Here is a 15,785-nt window from a genome sequence, read left to right as displayed (position 1 = left end):
ATTCTTTCTACACAGAAGCAGTCCCATGTTGTCCTCTTCCCCACAAACACATTACTCCTTCATGGCCTAATGTATTTTACAAGTGCTGTAAACTTATCTGTTAACTCAGATAAGTTTACTTAACTAGAATCTCTCTCTTTGTTCCAAGCTTATGTTATTAGTTCAATTTACTTTGAATCACTCAACAATCTCTATTACATATTTTCCATAAGAAATTTGTTTATTAATAATTAAGATTCTTTAGGGATAAGAAAATATTTGAATAACTAAGTTTGTGCATAAACACATTAAGTTTAAATACCCATGACATTATTGGTGTTTCTGTGTACTAGAGACAAAACTTCAAGAAAAATTTTAATGAATATATGTTAAATTAAAAACTTCTTACATTAAACTGAGATGATCTTCCCTCAATGCATGAACACCTTCAGAATTCACATGTGAAGTCTTAAATATAGACCAAAATTGGCATAAAATATAATAGTTTTAAAAAACATATTTGTGGCTGGGCACAGTGGCTCCTGCCTGTAATTACAGCACGTTGGAAAGCTGAGGCCAGCACATCGCCTGAGGTCAGGAGTTTGAGACCAGCCTGGCCAATATCCCAAGAGGCAGAGGTTGCAGTGAGCCAAGACTGAGCCACTGGACTCCAGACTGGGTGACAGAGCAAGACTCTGTCTCATAAACACAAACAAACAAACAAACAAAAAACCTGATTGTTCCCATGTAAAAATAAGTGTAGCTCCACACTAGATCTAAAGCGTATCACAATGGCATGAGACAGGACAGAAATATGTGTAAAAAGTCATATTCTGGTTTCTGTATAAATAAAACTGCTGAATTTAAGCTTTCTAAGACAAGTCAACGAAAAGAGCAAAAACATCCAAAAGTGAAATGTGAAAGACCATTTCATCGTCAAGGCCTCATGATCACTAGACATTCACAAACTATATATATTGTTCACAACATTGGTTCTGAATTTTGATCCAAGTTCTCGTTTCATTCAACGACATCCAAGAGGTCAAATAAGACAATGTCATTTGCTATTTTCAGTTTTCTTTTTCAAAAACAGTACAGCAAACTTCTTCAGAGAAATGAATTGTCATAACTTCATAGGCTAAAGGCTCATGAGTCATAGTTCAAAGGGCATTTGTAAAATATGGCAATGCATGCTTGTATTCTGAAGTTTTCAGCTTTAAACTCTCATGGTAAATATTCATAGATACAAGTCGATTAAACAAAAGCCCTTTTAAATCTAACATTGTTTTTATTTTTTGTTCTTTCTTTCTTCATTTATCAGCAAAAGGAGAGTCCAACTAAATGTGGTAGAGTGGTACAAGGGAAAACAATGAAAAGAGTAAAATGAATTAAACCTGAGCTAATCAAATCAATGTAGATACATCTAGAAAATATAAGACAAAGAACACCAAAGAAAGTGGTGGAAAGATATGTAAAGTATAGAACCACTCACATACCACTTTAGGCCACAAATACAAATTCCACATATTATTTCTGAGCATCACAATAAAGTTAAATATTTCAAAAGGGCACAAACATGAAAAACAACCAGTTCATGATGTTGGTAGCCTCTATGCAAACTTTTTTTTTTCTTTTTTAAGATTTATTTGCTTTATAATTGACATAAAAATTGTACATATTTATTGCATACAGTGTGATGTTTCAATGCATGTTTACACTGTACAATGGCCCAATCAGGGTAATTTGCATATCTAGCACTTTAAACCTGTATTATTTCTTTGTGCTAATAAAATTAAAAATTCTCTCTTCTAGCTGTGTTAGAATAAACAGTACATCACATTAGCTATAGTCACCCTATTATGTAATATAACACCAGAATTTATTCTCTCTGAGTGTAATATTGTAACATTCTTCTCAGCACCACATCACACTTACGCTAAAACTGACCACATAATTGGAAGTAAATCACTCCTCAGCAAATTTGAAAGAACAGAAATCATAACAACCAGTCTCTTAGACCACAGTGCAATCTAATTAGTACTCAGGATTAAGAAACTCACTCAAAACTGCACAACTACGTGGAAACTAAACAATCTGCTCCTGAATGACTACTGGATAAATAATGAAATGGAGGCAGAAATAAAGATGTTTTTCAAAATCAATGAGAACAAAGAGACACAATGTACCAGAATCTCTGGGACACATTTAAAGTAGTGTCTAGAGGGAAATTTATAGCACTAAATGCCTATATGAGAAGCAAGGAAAGATCTAAAATTGGCACCCTATCATCAAGATTAAAAGAGCTAGAGGAGAAGGATCAAACAAATTCAAAACCAGCAGAAGACAAGAAATAACTAAGATCAGAGGAGAACTGAAGGAGATAGAGACACACACACACACCAAAAAAACCTCTTCAAATAAATAAATAAACCAGGAGCCTGTTTTTTCTTTTTTCAAAAGATCAACAAAGCAGATAGACCACTAGCCACACTAATAAAAAAGAAAAGAGAGAAGAATTGAATAGATGCAATAAAAAATGATAAAGGGGATATCACCACTGATTTCACAGAAATACAAACTACCATCAGAGATTACTACAAACAACTCTATGCACATAAACCAGTAAACCTGGAAGAAATGGATAAATTCCTGGACACTTACACCCTCCCAAGACTACACCAGGAAGAAGTTGAATCCCTGAATAGACCAAAAAAGAGGTCTGAAGTAGAGGCAGCAACTAATAGCCTACCAACCCAAAAAAGTCCAGTTCCAGATGGGGTTCGCAGCCGAATTCTACCAGACATACAGAGAGGAGCTGGTACCATTCCTTCTGAAATTATTCCAAACAATTCAAAAAGAGGGAATCCTCCCTAACTCATTTTATGAGGCAAAGATTTTTTTAAAAACATTAACACCAAAAAGTCTCAAAATCACCATTTAAAAAGACTGTGTCTATCAGTTATGAATGATTACCCTTCTCATTTTCCATAATAAAAGATGCCACACACACACACACATACACACAGTCTGCTCATTAGAACATCTGATTGGCTTCAGAACACCAGTGTAATTACACTAGCAGGATGTCTCTAAAATTAAAACAGAAACTGACATGTTAATAAGTAAAGCTTTCCTCCAGGTAAAGATCAGAACGCCAACTAGCACATAACACACTGGAAATATCTTAGAGTCTCAAAATTCACAGCTTTGAATCCCTGACAAGTGTGCAAATTTTATGCTATTCAAAACATTAAAAGAGAAACATCTGAATTAAAGCTTAAATTTTTAAAATCTTATTTTCTTATACTTCTAAATTTACTTTTATTCAGATATGGAAACCAACAATAACATTTATGTCAATGCCGTCCATTCAATTTAGAACAAATAGAATTAGGGGTAAGAAGAATTTGAGTACTTGCAATCACTTAATGTACTTATTTCCAGAATTCCATTTGTATTGAAAATGTACCTGCTCTGGTTGTCTGTACATTCTTTCTCTGTACTGCTTCATTCATAGCAGAATCCTCTACTTCAGTTGTAGGCTGAATGGGTTTTAAAATAAAATGATTAAGAAATCATATATATTTTATACAACATGGAGACCATAATTCAAAAAATATATGCATAATTACCTTCAAGGAAGCCTGTTTTGCAGGAGGCCCTACAAGGCAAATGGGACATGTCATCAATAACATTTAAGTATGACAGGGCCAACCAAACATTCATGCAGTGTTACTATTGAGCTGAGTCCTCTTGCCTGGCCATGAAGATAATTTTCACCTCATTCTCCTTCCCCTGTGGCTAGAATCATGCTCAGAAATAAAAGGAAATTAATGATTGCCCTTGATTCTGTTATTTTTTAAAATTGCTGTCCAATGGGTCTGTTTCCAGATTTCTCTAAAGGAAGGCTATTCCCTTGCTATTCAGAGCTGTGTCCACGGACCAGCATCAACATCACCTGAGTACTCATGAGAAATGCAGAATCCATACCCGCTGATTCAGAATGTGCATTTTCCAGAAGCTCCTCAACTAATTCATGAAAATTTAAATATCCTGTTCTATACTGATGTGCTTCCACATTTGCTTACCCTAATTGTCCTTTTGAACCTAGCCTCAATTTCTTCCCTATTATGTCCCTGAATTTGATACTATATTTTAAGCCATAATGTTTCTAATGAACTTTTAATCAGGACCTTCTCTAATTAACTTCCTCTCCATAAATCACCCACAACAACTCTTTTCAATTATGTGAATTTGGCCTATATGATGCTATCCTATGAGGTTACAACATTTTCTGTAACACTAAATTATAGCCATACATGGCTGACCATTTATGGTGATGTTCATCTATCGTAGATAAAACACAGGTCTGTGTGGGGTGGTACCTCAATCCTTAGTGCCTCCCCAGTAGTGAGGATGACAGCAGGAGTAGGAAAATGTTGCTCTGATTCTCTGACAGTTTTGGTACTGGAAGCTCACTCTATCTTCTTCCCTATTTCTAACACCCTGCTCTTCCTCCTACAGATCAATTTGACTCTACTATGCTCCATTCCATTCACCCGCATGTTTTTTCTTCATTTATTACATATACACTCTGCCCTCCTCATTCTTTCTTTCTCTTTCATTCATTTCCTCTTCCCTCTTTTTTGACCTGCCTTAGGTCTTAGAGTATCATAAAACAAATCTAATAACTCAGCTCCTTTAGTGGCACTCTCGATAGAATCAACTACTGACCCCTGATTAGAGACACAACTTATCATCATGTTACTTCTCCTTTACTTATTATGCACTTAACGGGACACTTTCTTTAGCTATTGGAATATATTATATGTTCATGTTTTTAAAGAAACATTCCATCAAATGACTTTTTAAATAAAATAAAATACAGTTCTCACCTTCTCCTTTTCCATTGACTACACTGTTTCTTTTTTCATGGGAGGGTCCAGGCAAAGGCTTTGACAGCTTCTTGGGAACACACTGCTAAGGTAATATCAGGAATTAGTTTCCATATTTAAAATTATAATGACTTGTATCAAGAGTTTCTTATTTTATTTTATTTTATTTTTTGTGAAACTGTGTGTCACTCTTTCACCCAGGGCTAGAATGTAGTGATATGATTATGGCTTACTGTGGTCTCAACTGCCTGACCTCAAGCAATCTTCCCATCTCAACTTCCTGAGTAGCTGGAACTACAAGTGCATACCATCATGCCAGGCTAATGTTTTTATTGTCATTTTTGTAGAGACAAGGCCTCACTGTATTGCCCAGGCTGGTCTCAAATTCCTGGACTCAAGTAATCTTTCCACTTCTGCCTCTCTAATTGTTGCGATAACCAGTGTGCACCACCACACTCAGCCCTAATCAATTTATTTAAATAAACCACAATTTAGGCCAGGCATGGTGGCTCACGTCTGTAATCCCAGCCTTTTGCAAGGCCAAGGTGGGTGGATTGCTTGAGCTCAGGAGTTCGAGGCCAGCCTGCGCAACATAATGAGAATGCATCTCTACAGAAAAATACAAAATGAATTAGACATGATGGTTCTGCCTGTAGTCCCAGCTGCTCGGTGGGCTGATGCGGGAGGATCACTTGAGCCTGAGAGGTGACGACTGTAGTGAGCCAAGATCATGCCACTGCACTCCAGCCTGGGCAACAGAGCAAGACTCTGTCTCCCCAAAGCTTTCCATTTACGATTTTAAAATGAACTTGACTCAAAAATAAGCATTTATTGAAAACCAAAGTATTTCAGTAAAGAACCTCATCTACACTTTCTAGATCAGACTCATCTGTTATCTTCATATGGCCATTGACTCTATTATCCAAGCATGAAGCCCAAAGAAACCTTGTTTGCAAACAAAATATTAACATGTGCCTATTTCAACCAGGAACTAGCTTTAAAGTACCTAACTCTACTTTGCAGACTCCACCAAAAATAAGAAAGCATTTTAAAAATACATATGTGCCAGGCGTGGTATATCACACCTGTAATCCTAGCACTTTGGGAGGTCAAGGCAGGTGAAACATCTGAGGTATTATAGCAAGTATATGTATATATTATATTTGCTATAATACTTATAGTATCAAAATTTGAATATATTCCTCATATAAACGTTTCAGTGTTAAAATAAGATACTTATGAGAGAAAACTTGAAATATGTCATGTTGGACATCAATGGAACACAGTAGAAGCTGCTTCATTTAGGTAAACAAGGGCTTGGAGAAACCTACATATGTTTTGATAAAATTTTACTGACGTAAAAATGGTTGAATAGGATGATCATGCAGTAATGAAACTTTTATGTTATATTTAAATAAAGGAAGCCAATATGTATAAACTGTGCAACTGTTTCAAATTAAGAAATAACTTCAGGCCAGGGGTAGTGGCTCACATCGGTAAATCCTAGGACTTTGGGAGGCCAAGGTCAGTGGATTGCTTGAGCCCAGGAGTTTGAAACCAGCCTGAGCAATATGCGGAAACCAAATCTCTACAAAAGATATATAAATTAGCCAAGCTTGGTGATGCATGCTCTCATCCCAGCTACTCAGAAGACTGAGGTGGGATGATCACCTTAGCCTGGGAGGTTAAGGCTGCAGTGAGCTGAAATTGCACTATGCACTTCAGCACAGGAAACAAAGTGAGAACCTGACTCAGAAAAAGAAAATCACGGCCGGGCGTGGTGGCTCAAGCCTGTAATCCCAGCACTTTGGGAGGCCGAGGCGGGTGGATCACGAGGTCAAGAGATCGAGACCATCCTGGTCAACATGGTGAAACCCCGTCTCTACTAAAAATACAAAAAAAAAAATTAGCTGGGCACAGTGGTGAGTGCCTGTAATCCCAGCTACTCAGGAGGCTGAGGCAGGAGAATTGCCTGAACCCAGGAGGCGGAGGTTGCGGTGAGCCGAGATCGCGCCATTGCACTCCAGCCTGGGTAATGAGTGAAACTCCGTCTCAAAAAAAAAAAGAAAAAAAAAAAAAAGAAAAAGAAAATCACTTCAAAAAAATGTAGCAAGCTAGGCCGGGTGTGGTGGTTCACAGCTGTAATCCCAGAACTTTGGGAGGCCAAGGTGGGAAGATAATGAGGTCAGGAGATTGAGATCATCCTGGCTAACACAGCGAAACCGTGTCTCTACTAAAAATGCAAAAATTTGCCACGTGTGGTGGCACATGCCTATAGTCCCAGCCACTCAAGAGGCTGAGGCAGGAGAATCACTTGTACCCAGGAGGCAGAGGGTGCAGTGAGCAGAGATTATGCCATTGCACTCCAGCTTGGGTGGCAGAGCAAGACTCTGTGTCAAAAACAAAAAAAGTGTAGCATGCTTTCTTTAAAAGGAAAAAAAAGGGAGGGCATTTATTTAGGAAACATCTTAAATGCACATATTTTGTGCACACTGTAATTATAAAAAACGATTATGATGATGGCTTCCTGGTCATTCCAGGATGTTAAGAGCAAATGATGAAAAGATATGCTTCATTTTTCTCTCCATTCAGAATTTCTTCCTCCTAGACTTTCCCATGGCTGGCTCCTTATCATCCTTTAGTTGGTAGCTTAAATATCATACGCAGAGAGGTCTTCTCTGACCACAGAATTCCCACTCCCATCCCCATCCTTACTACAAATTTCATTGATATCTTCTAACATTTTATGTTTTATTTATAGAAAGCATTAAAGTGAGCTAGAAGAATTGGCTAGTTACTTTTCTGTTCCTACTACTATAGCATAAGCCCTCATCTTGTATATTCAGTGTCTCACTGACTAGCACAGTTTGTGTGCTATAAACAAAATAAATTCTAGGTCAAAACACTTAAAATTTCATCGGGAAGTCTCATGTGCTGAAGTGCTATGTTCCTATAGGACATCTCCAGTCATAGTAGCCTGCTGAAACTGAACACACTCTTACCCTAAACTTAAAATCCACATGCCAGTTCCTACTTTCCCATTCTTTCCTTGATGCTACTGCCATTTTATTGTCCTTCAGTTTACAAAAGTTTCCTCAAGATTCATTAAGTCACTGAATACTGAATACTGCTGTGATCGTTTTGTCTCAAATTTGTATACATAGTTTCCAGTCTACAAATGTTTTCATATTTCCCACTACTTTTGTTCATTACACCTACCTGAGAGGTGTCATTAGTATCATTTTTATGAGAGAGGTCACTGACATTCAAATAGGTTAAAGATTTTTTCCCAAGGTCCCATAACTAGTAAGCGGCAGAACCGGGATGCTAACACGTCTTTTGACTTCCACTTGGTGCCAGTAGGACTATGCAGCAGCTGCTTCCAGTGAAAAGTCAGACTCCCCTCGATTTCTCTGCAGAGTCTTCACATTAGAATACGTCATCATTCTTTTATGCTTCTGGTGCTACAGTATGGCTGCCACAAAAGTACTCAGTGTGTTCTATTTTTGAAAATGACCTCACTTATTACAACACTAAACCAAATAGCTGTTATTACAGTCCCACAGTTACTACTCCCCACATTTTTTCTTATCCTAAAATGTTTATTGTACATCTGTATTGGACAATCAAAATATATGAATATATTAAAGTCCCAGCATTACCTTTTCAAGTTCCAAAAGCAAAAGAAAACCCCACAACTCAAACTATTTTTCTCTAACTCTACTTAAGAGTTTTGTGTAGGCCACAGAATATATATTTGGCCACAGCTTAACTTGAAATAATTCTTTAGTTTTTAGATAAACTTACTTTCAGAACATGAACTGATTTTTTACAAATTCTAAGCTTTATTTTCTGTGCACTATACTACACTTGCTTGTTAAATGAATCATGCAAATTACCAGAATTAAACTCTGTAGCAGTAATTTACTTAGTACATAATTACTTTATTAATTATGGGATAAAAATAAAATAATTCATTATGGGCACACGCAGGAGGTAATCACTTGCATAAATCACTTCTTGTGGGGGAAACGGTGAGAGTTTAGTTTATAGTAGTACCTTATTTAAGTGGGTTGGCATTGCAAATAGTATTAATTTCTTCTATTCTGTTTGTCAAAAAGCTAAATATAAATGTATAAATTCAGCTCCTTCCAAGGAAGAAGAAAAAAACAAGAATAAACTTTGTGGGGCAATAATTGTTGAATAAAAGTCACACATAGCTAACTACAGAAAAGCTGTAACTAAATATGCTGAGGATGAAGTCAGACATGGACTGAAAGACCAGTCACTAGAGCAATAAGATCTGTGAGAAAAAAATTAGGTGGGAATAAATTATTTTTAAAATGTGAGAAAGAAGGGAGAAACAAACAAAAAAGAAGCCTAACTGGTCAATTAAATATGAGCTTAAGCCAAGAAAGAAAGGAAACAACAAGTGCGATGAAGTACCTGGAGAAATAGTTACATAACAGAGTCTTCTGGTCCTTTATGTGCTTAGTAATGCTAATTAATATTTATGCTACAATTACTACATGCTTAGTAATACTAATTACAATTTTTTTGTAAATACTTCTGTGATACAGACTTTATTACTATAAGACATTCAATTAGCTAAACATGGTCATACACCACTACCTGAAAAAAACATTATTACAGAGAGAGAAAGCTGGAACTTTCCATTAACTTTCCACCTAGAGAAAAAAATTGGTCACCAGAATTATAAAGAGTATTGTATGGCTTGAAAGGGTATAGTCAATATACACCTGGCACATATGAAAAGGTATATTTTGAAAAGGTATATTTAATATATTTGTGGCATAAGTTGGGGCTAATAAAAAGTTTAAGAAATTTTAATCTGAAACTGTAATCTAAGATTCCAGTTGCATGATACTAGAAAATATATTGTAACCCTCTTTGCTATTGATGATCTATTTCTAATTTATTTTCTTTTTATTAATGGCAGAATTTCTGCACATAACACATCAAAACTTATGCATCCTTAACCATTAAAAAAATACAAATGTAAGCAATATTTTGAAAATGCAGTATTTAATTATTAGATACATTAGGTGTGTTATATTAGTTATAACATTCAATTATAGAAAAATTTTTGGCTATTTATTCAGATTAAACAACTATTAAGGCTGAATGTGGTAACTCAACTGTAATCCCAGCACTTTGAGAGGCTGAGGCAGGTGGTTCACTTGAGCCCAGCAGTTCAAGACTAGCCTGGGTAACAAGGCAAAACCTCATCTCTACAAAAAATGCAAAAATTATTGGAGCATGGTGACACAGGTCTATAGCCCCAGCTACTTGGATGGCTGTGCTGGGAGGATCACCTGATCCCAGGAAGCAGAGATTGCAGTGAGCCACGATTCCACCACTGCACTCCAGCCTGGGTGACAAAGTGAAACCCCATCTCAAAAAAAAAAAAAATCAAAATGCTTCTTACATGAAAGACTATATTCAAGGTACTCCAGGACACACACAAATATGGTTATTGACCAACCTTGGCTCATGGTACACAGGAGCTTTAAATGATTGTTTAAGCAACTAAATATAACTTCTGAAATTAGAATTTCAGAAAGTGATATAGGAACTTTAAGTGGATATTTAAAAAAAAACTATTCTGACAAAATTATGATGTTAAATTCTTACCATATTGGTATTAAGAGTCTTTGCTTTTAGAAGTGGTTATTTGTGGCAAAATACATGTTATTCAATTAGATGAAGTGTTTTACATAAACCCTTCATGGACAACTTATAAAACACACAGAAATCCCTTTGTAATACAAATGTTGAGAATGTAAATTTAAATTTCTACATTTTCATGATTAATATTTTTAAATCAGATACAGTCTTGTTATGTTATCCAGGCTGTTCTCAAATTCCTGGGCTCAAGCAATCCTCCTGCCCCAAACTCCCAAGTAGCAGGGACTACAGCTGCACACCACCACACCCAGCTAGTTTTTACAATGTAATATTATTTTTGTCTCACTACAGTACCAACAATATAAATGGAAAAGCAATCTCTCCTAAAAACTATATAGTACCAAAATAATAAGTGTCCAAGATAAAAAGCTATATGCTATGTGTTGTACAGATTTGCAACTAAAAGACACCAGGGAGATTCCATGATTACTACAAGTCATTTTGATTCACTGAATATTTATACAGGCATAAATATAATGAAAGTCATACAACTATGATTTAAAAGTCAAAGTATTCATATTCATCCAAATGAAGCTAAACTAAATTTATTTCTTCTTCTATTGAAGGGAGCATTTTCAAATGTGATTTTTCTCTCACTACATATTTTCCAGTTCATTTTTTTCAGTGCCCACCCTATTGTAGTACTTATCAATCTTTTGGTAACTAGTTACCAAAGTTAAACAAATTTTTTAATCAACTAGCCATATACCTATGTTTTTCTCCGACCAATTTTCCATTACCAACATAAAACAATGATAGGTAACCACTGCTAAATTTTAAAAATAAATACTATGTACAACTAGATTCCGAGTGAGAAAATAATTTTACAAGAGACCACTTTACCTTAGTAGCAACAGTCAAGCCTTCATCTTCCGGTTTAGAGCATGAATCAACACACGGGTCATGTAAAACACTTTAGGGCAAAAATACACAATGAAAATAAGCATGTTGATTTCTTTACAAAGTTTTTAAGTGCTAGTTCATATTCAGGTTTCCCTTCCAAAATGCAAAAACACAATATGATTTTTTTGTTGTGTTTTGGAAAAGGTCAGCTAGCTGTATATTAAATAATGTTTCTTGATATAATTAAAATATGGCCTCTGTTTTAAAAATATACTTTAGTTACCTATTTCTGCTTCCACCTGTCTAAATCTATAAAATATTCAATGAAAACTGACCTTGAACTCCATAACAAATAATGACAGCCAATATATTGGTAGAGCCTGATAATAATTTACCCTCAAAAATTATCTGTCTGAAAGTTGAACTTAAAATTCAATTAATAAATGACATAACTTTGCTACCTAAACTGGAAGACACCTGATGACCTAAAACAAGGTAGAAATATTCAATGTCTCTTGTCCATGATCTATCTCTGGTTAAAAGACTAATCTGTATCACTTCAAAATGGCAGTCTTAATTCCTCAGCAGGAAAACCATCAAAGAAGGTCCAATTGCTTTTCTTTCCCCTAAAACAGTACAGGGAATCCCCTGCAATATTTGAAATGTGTGAAAGCTAAATGTACAAAAGTCAAATAACAAAGGTGTATGTTCTCATCGACAATACTCATCCCAGAAATATCAAAACAGTACAATTATAAAATCCCATAATTTTCACTCTGTAGGTCCTACCTTATTCAGGTCCACATAAACTAGCAAGCTCCTAAAAACATTCATAGACACTCAGACATCCAAGGAGAGAGACTGCTGGAAAAACAGAGTCCTGGTAGTTGTACCTCTATTTCCCTAAGTATTATCTAAATACCTTTCTTCCCATGGGCTCCCACTTCCAGATTTTATTTCTGCAGGGCTCCACAGAAGTCTCCAATCTTTTGATCTTCAGTCTATGAAAACAAGATTCCTGAAAGGATGACGTCAAATGATCAAAAGTAGAAACCCTCTCTATCCCTGCTCCTGAAAAACAAGCTAACTGGAGTCTCCAATACCAGCCCCCAGCATAGACACACTGTCAACTACTCAACTGAACTCCATGACTGATTTGCCAGCCAGTCATGCCCCTGACCCAGCTTACACAGACATGGGAAGGACATCAGTGAATTGGGAAAAGAGGCAGAATTCAGGAGACACATGCCCTAGGGAATGAATCTATATAGTTCAGCAATCTTCAGCCCCTTAGCACTCCAGGGTGTGAAACCACCCCTCTGTAACTCAGGATGAAAGTAGATAATACCCAAGCAACACCAGATTTACAAGAAAAAAACAAACAAGCCCATTCAAAAGTGGGTGAAGGATATGGACAGACACTTTACAGAAGAAGACAAACATGAGGCCAACAAACATGAAAAAATGCTCATCATCACTGGTCATTAAAGAAATGCAAATCAAAACTACATTGAGATACCATCTCATGCCAGTTAGAATGGCGATCATTAAAAAATCTGGAGACAACAGATGCTGGAGAGAATGTGGAGAAATAGGAACACTTTTACACTGTTGGTGGGAGTGTAAATTAGTTCAACCATTGTGGAAGACAGTGTGGCAATTCCTCAAGGACCTAGAAATAGAAATTCCATTTGACCCAGCAATCCCATTACTGGGTATATATCCAAAGGATTATAAATCGTTCTACTATAAGGACGCATGCACACGAATGTTCATTGCAGCACTGTTTACGATAGCAAAGACCTGGAACCAACCCAAATGCCCATCGATGATAGACTGGACAGGGAAAATGTGGCACATATACACCATGGAATACTATGCAGCCATCAAAAACGATGAGTTCATGTCCTTTGTAGGGACATGGATGAACCTGGAAACCGTCATTCTCAGCAAACTGACACAAGAACAGAAAATCAAACACCGCATGTTCTCACTCATAGGTGGATGTTGAACAATAAGAACACATGGACACAGGGAGGGGAGCATCACACACTGGGGTCTGTTGGGGGGAAATAGGGGAGGGACAGCAGAGGGTGGGGAGTTGGGGAGAGATAGTATGGGGGGAAATACCAGATATAGGTGATGGGGAGGAAAGCAGCAAATCACACTGCCATGTGTGTACCTATGCAACAATCTTGCATGTTCTTCATGCAAAACGGAATAAAAAAAAGAAAGTAGATAATACCACATTTCTATCTGCTGTAAACACTTCTCCCAGTGTCTCAATATGTTTTAGCATTTTTCAATGAAAATCTTCAAGTTTGTCAGTTCTTGATAAAAAATAAAAAACAAATGAGAAGCAACCTATTTAGAACTCCCTTGAACCTTCTATTTAAATGTGCCTTTGTAGATAATTCCCAACATCTTGTGTCTTTCATCTTTATAATTTATCTTTATCAAACTTGTCAGAAATCCCAACATTCTGATCTCTTATTGAAGAGTCCATACTCCTATCCAATCCAGTGTTGTTTCTCTTCAAACATGGCCTTCCTCTGCTCATTCCATTCTTACCCACTTCCATTGGGTTCACAAGCTAATTCCATTCACATTCTATCCACTGGGTGCACCAGATTCACTCACTCTTTGTACTATTAAAACACACATGAATAGGATAAAAAAGGAAGGAAGAGTACTGGGATTTAAAATGAGTTCATGTTTCATTATTGCCACTTCCTGTGTCTAAAAAAAGCATCCTAATCTCTCTGAGTCTCAGATTCTCTATCTAGAGAATCTTTCACCAGCATGTTCAACACAGGTTAAAGTACTAGAGGCTATTTTAATTAGTCCTAAGATTCCTAAAATTCTATAATTCTATGTGCTTTTGAGTCTGTCTATAGGAAAACTGAGAGTACATAGCCAGCAGAATTCGATAAAATAACAGAGCAAAAGAAACAACAAGAAAAGCAGAAAAGACAGTTTTAATAAATCAAGACAAGATGATAGGAAAGTCATGGAATAAGAAACAAGACTTAAAAAATAGAGTATTATGGAAGTAGGCAGAAATACTAGCCTAAAGGGAAAACTGAACTGGGAAGCCAAATAATTTCTCTCTAAAACTTGCCTAAACTTGATTTTGTAAAACTTACAGTCCTATGGCCAAAGCTAAGTAAGATCGGCACTAAAGCCTTTGATGGTAAAAATAAAATACTGGTTACCACTGAAATTGTCAAATTTATTAGGATATACTTTTAGATTAACCACATTCTAACAATAACCTTAAATGATAGTTAACATATAACTAGATTTCTTACATCTAAATTAATTGGTTAATTTATTATCCTATTTTTGTTATGTCTAAATTAATCTGATTCAGACCTATACTTTGATCCAAGTGTTGCACGTATCTCTATCAATCTATGCTGAGGAGCAAGAGAAGGGATTTGGAAGCCAGGCAGGCAGACAGTCAAACTATGGGTCAGCTACTTTGTTAACTATGGGATCATGAGCCAATTAATCAACCACTCTAATCCATAGTTACCTATTTAATAAACAGTAAGTTATAGGAACACAGATGTTGTGATGGCTTTATGAGATGATAAATGCATAGCACATAACAGGGTTCTAGCCCAGAATACAATACTCAACAGATATTTCTTCCATTTATATTTACTTAGTTAACATAATTTTGTAAATCTGTAAAATCCTACCTGACTGCAGATTCATCAGCACTCCTGGCATCTATTAAAGAAAAAGGTAAAATGCATTTTAAATCAATAGTAAATGTATAGAATATGAAAAGCATAAGAATGCACAGTGATGCATGCCTGTAATCCCAACTACTTGGGAGGCGGAGGCAGGAGAATCACTTGTGGAACCCAGAATTTTGAGATCAGCTTGGAAAATATAGCAAGACTCTGCCTTCATTTAAAAAAAAGGTGCACACTTGTGTGACTGCTTTAGACCACTTTTTTGTTTTGTTATTATTATTTTTTTAATCATAGGACTAACACTTTGTTACAAGCATTCCTTTGGGAGTATACTGAGACTTTATTAGAAATAGCATTAATTATACCTGTTGGTAGGTAATTAATGCAGTAAGAACTCTTACTTCCCTTACTTTATATTTATTAACTGAAAAGAATAAATTTATCAAAATTTGATATCGACAAGTGAGCTACAGTATATAAGTCATCTCAGCCAAACCCTATGAGATTGACTAAAAATGATATTGTTAGCAGAACAGGTGTGATGAGTGAACAGTGTCAAAGAGCATGATTTCTGGACTTAAATATGAGGGGCAGTTAAAACAGAGTATACAGCAGAACCCCTTATTCACTATATATGCAGAAAGACATACTG

The 15,785-nt window shown here is 36.1% G+C and overlaps 1 protein-coding gene across 3 annotated transcripts in view; it reads right to left on the bottom strand.

Annotated features, from left to right (window-relative positions):
* LOC105710360 (putative ankyrin repeat domain-containing protein 20A3) overlaps positions 1-15,785 on the bottom strand; it is an 80,215-nt gene that overhangs the window by 46,372 nt on the left and 18,058 nt on the right. For all 3 annotated transcript variants that reach the window (XM_064373532.1, XM_064373534.1, XM_064373533.1), the window contains 5 exons: positions 15,134-15,164; positions 11,427-11,496; positions 4,875-4,959; positions 3,612-3,640; positions 3,449-3,521 (listed from right to left, as the gene is read on the bottom strand). In XM_064373532.1, the coding sequence (XP_064229602.1) occupies positions 3,449-3,521; positions 3,612-3,640; positions 4,875-4,959; positions 11,427-11,496; positions 15,134-15,164 (288 nt within the window). The remainder of the gene's footprint in view (positions 1-3,448; positions 3,522-3,611; positions 3,641-4,874; positions 4,960-11,426; positions 11,497-15,133; positions 15,165-15,785) is intronic.

Source organism: Aotus nancymaae, unplaced genomic scaffold, assembly GCF_030222135.1.
Source record: "Aotus nancymaae isolate 86718 unplaced genomic scaffold, 86718_ANA_hifiasm-v0.15.2.pri h1tg000009l, whole genome shotgun sequence".
Classification (NCBI taxonomy): Eukaryota; Metazoa; Chordata; class Mammalia; order Primates; family Aotidae; genus Aotus; species Aotus nancymaae.
Note: the sequence above shows the minus strand (reverse complement) of the source record. Positions and strands in the feature narration are given on the sequence as shown.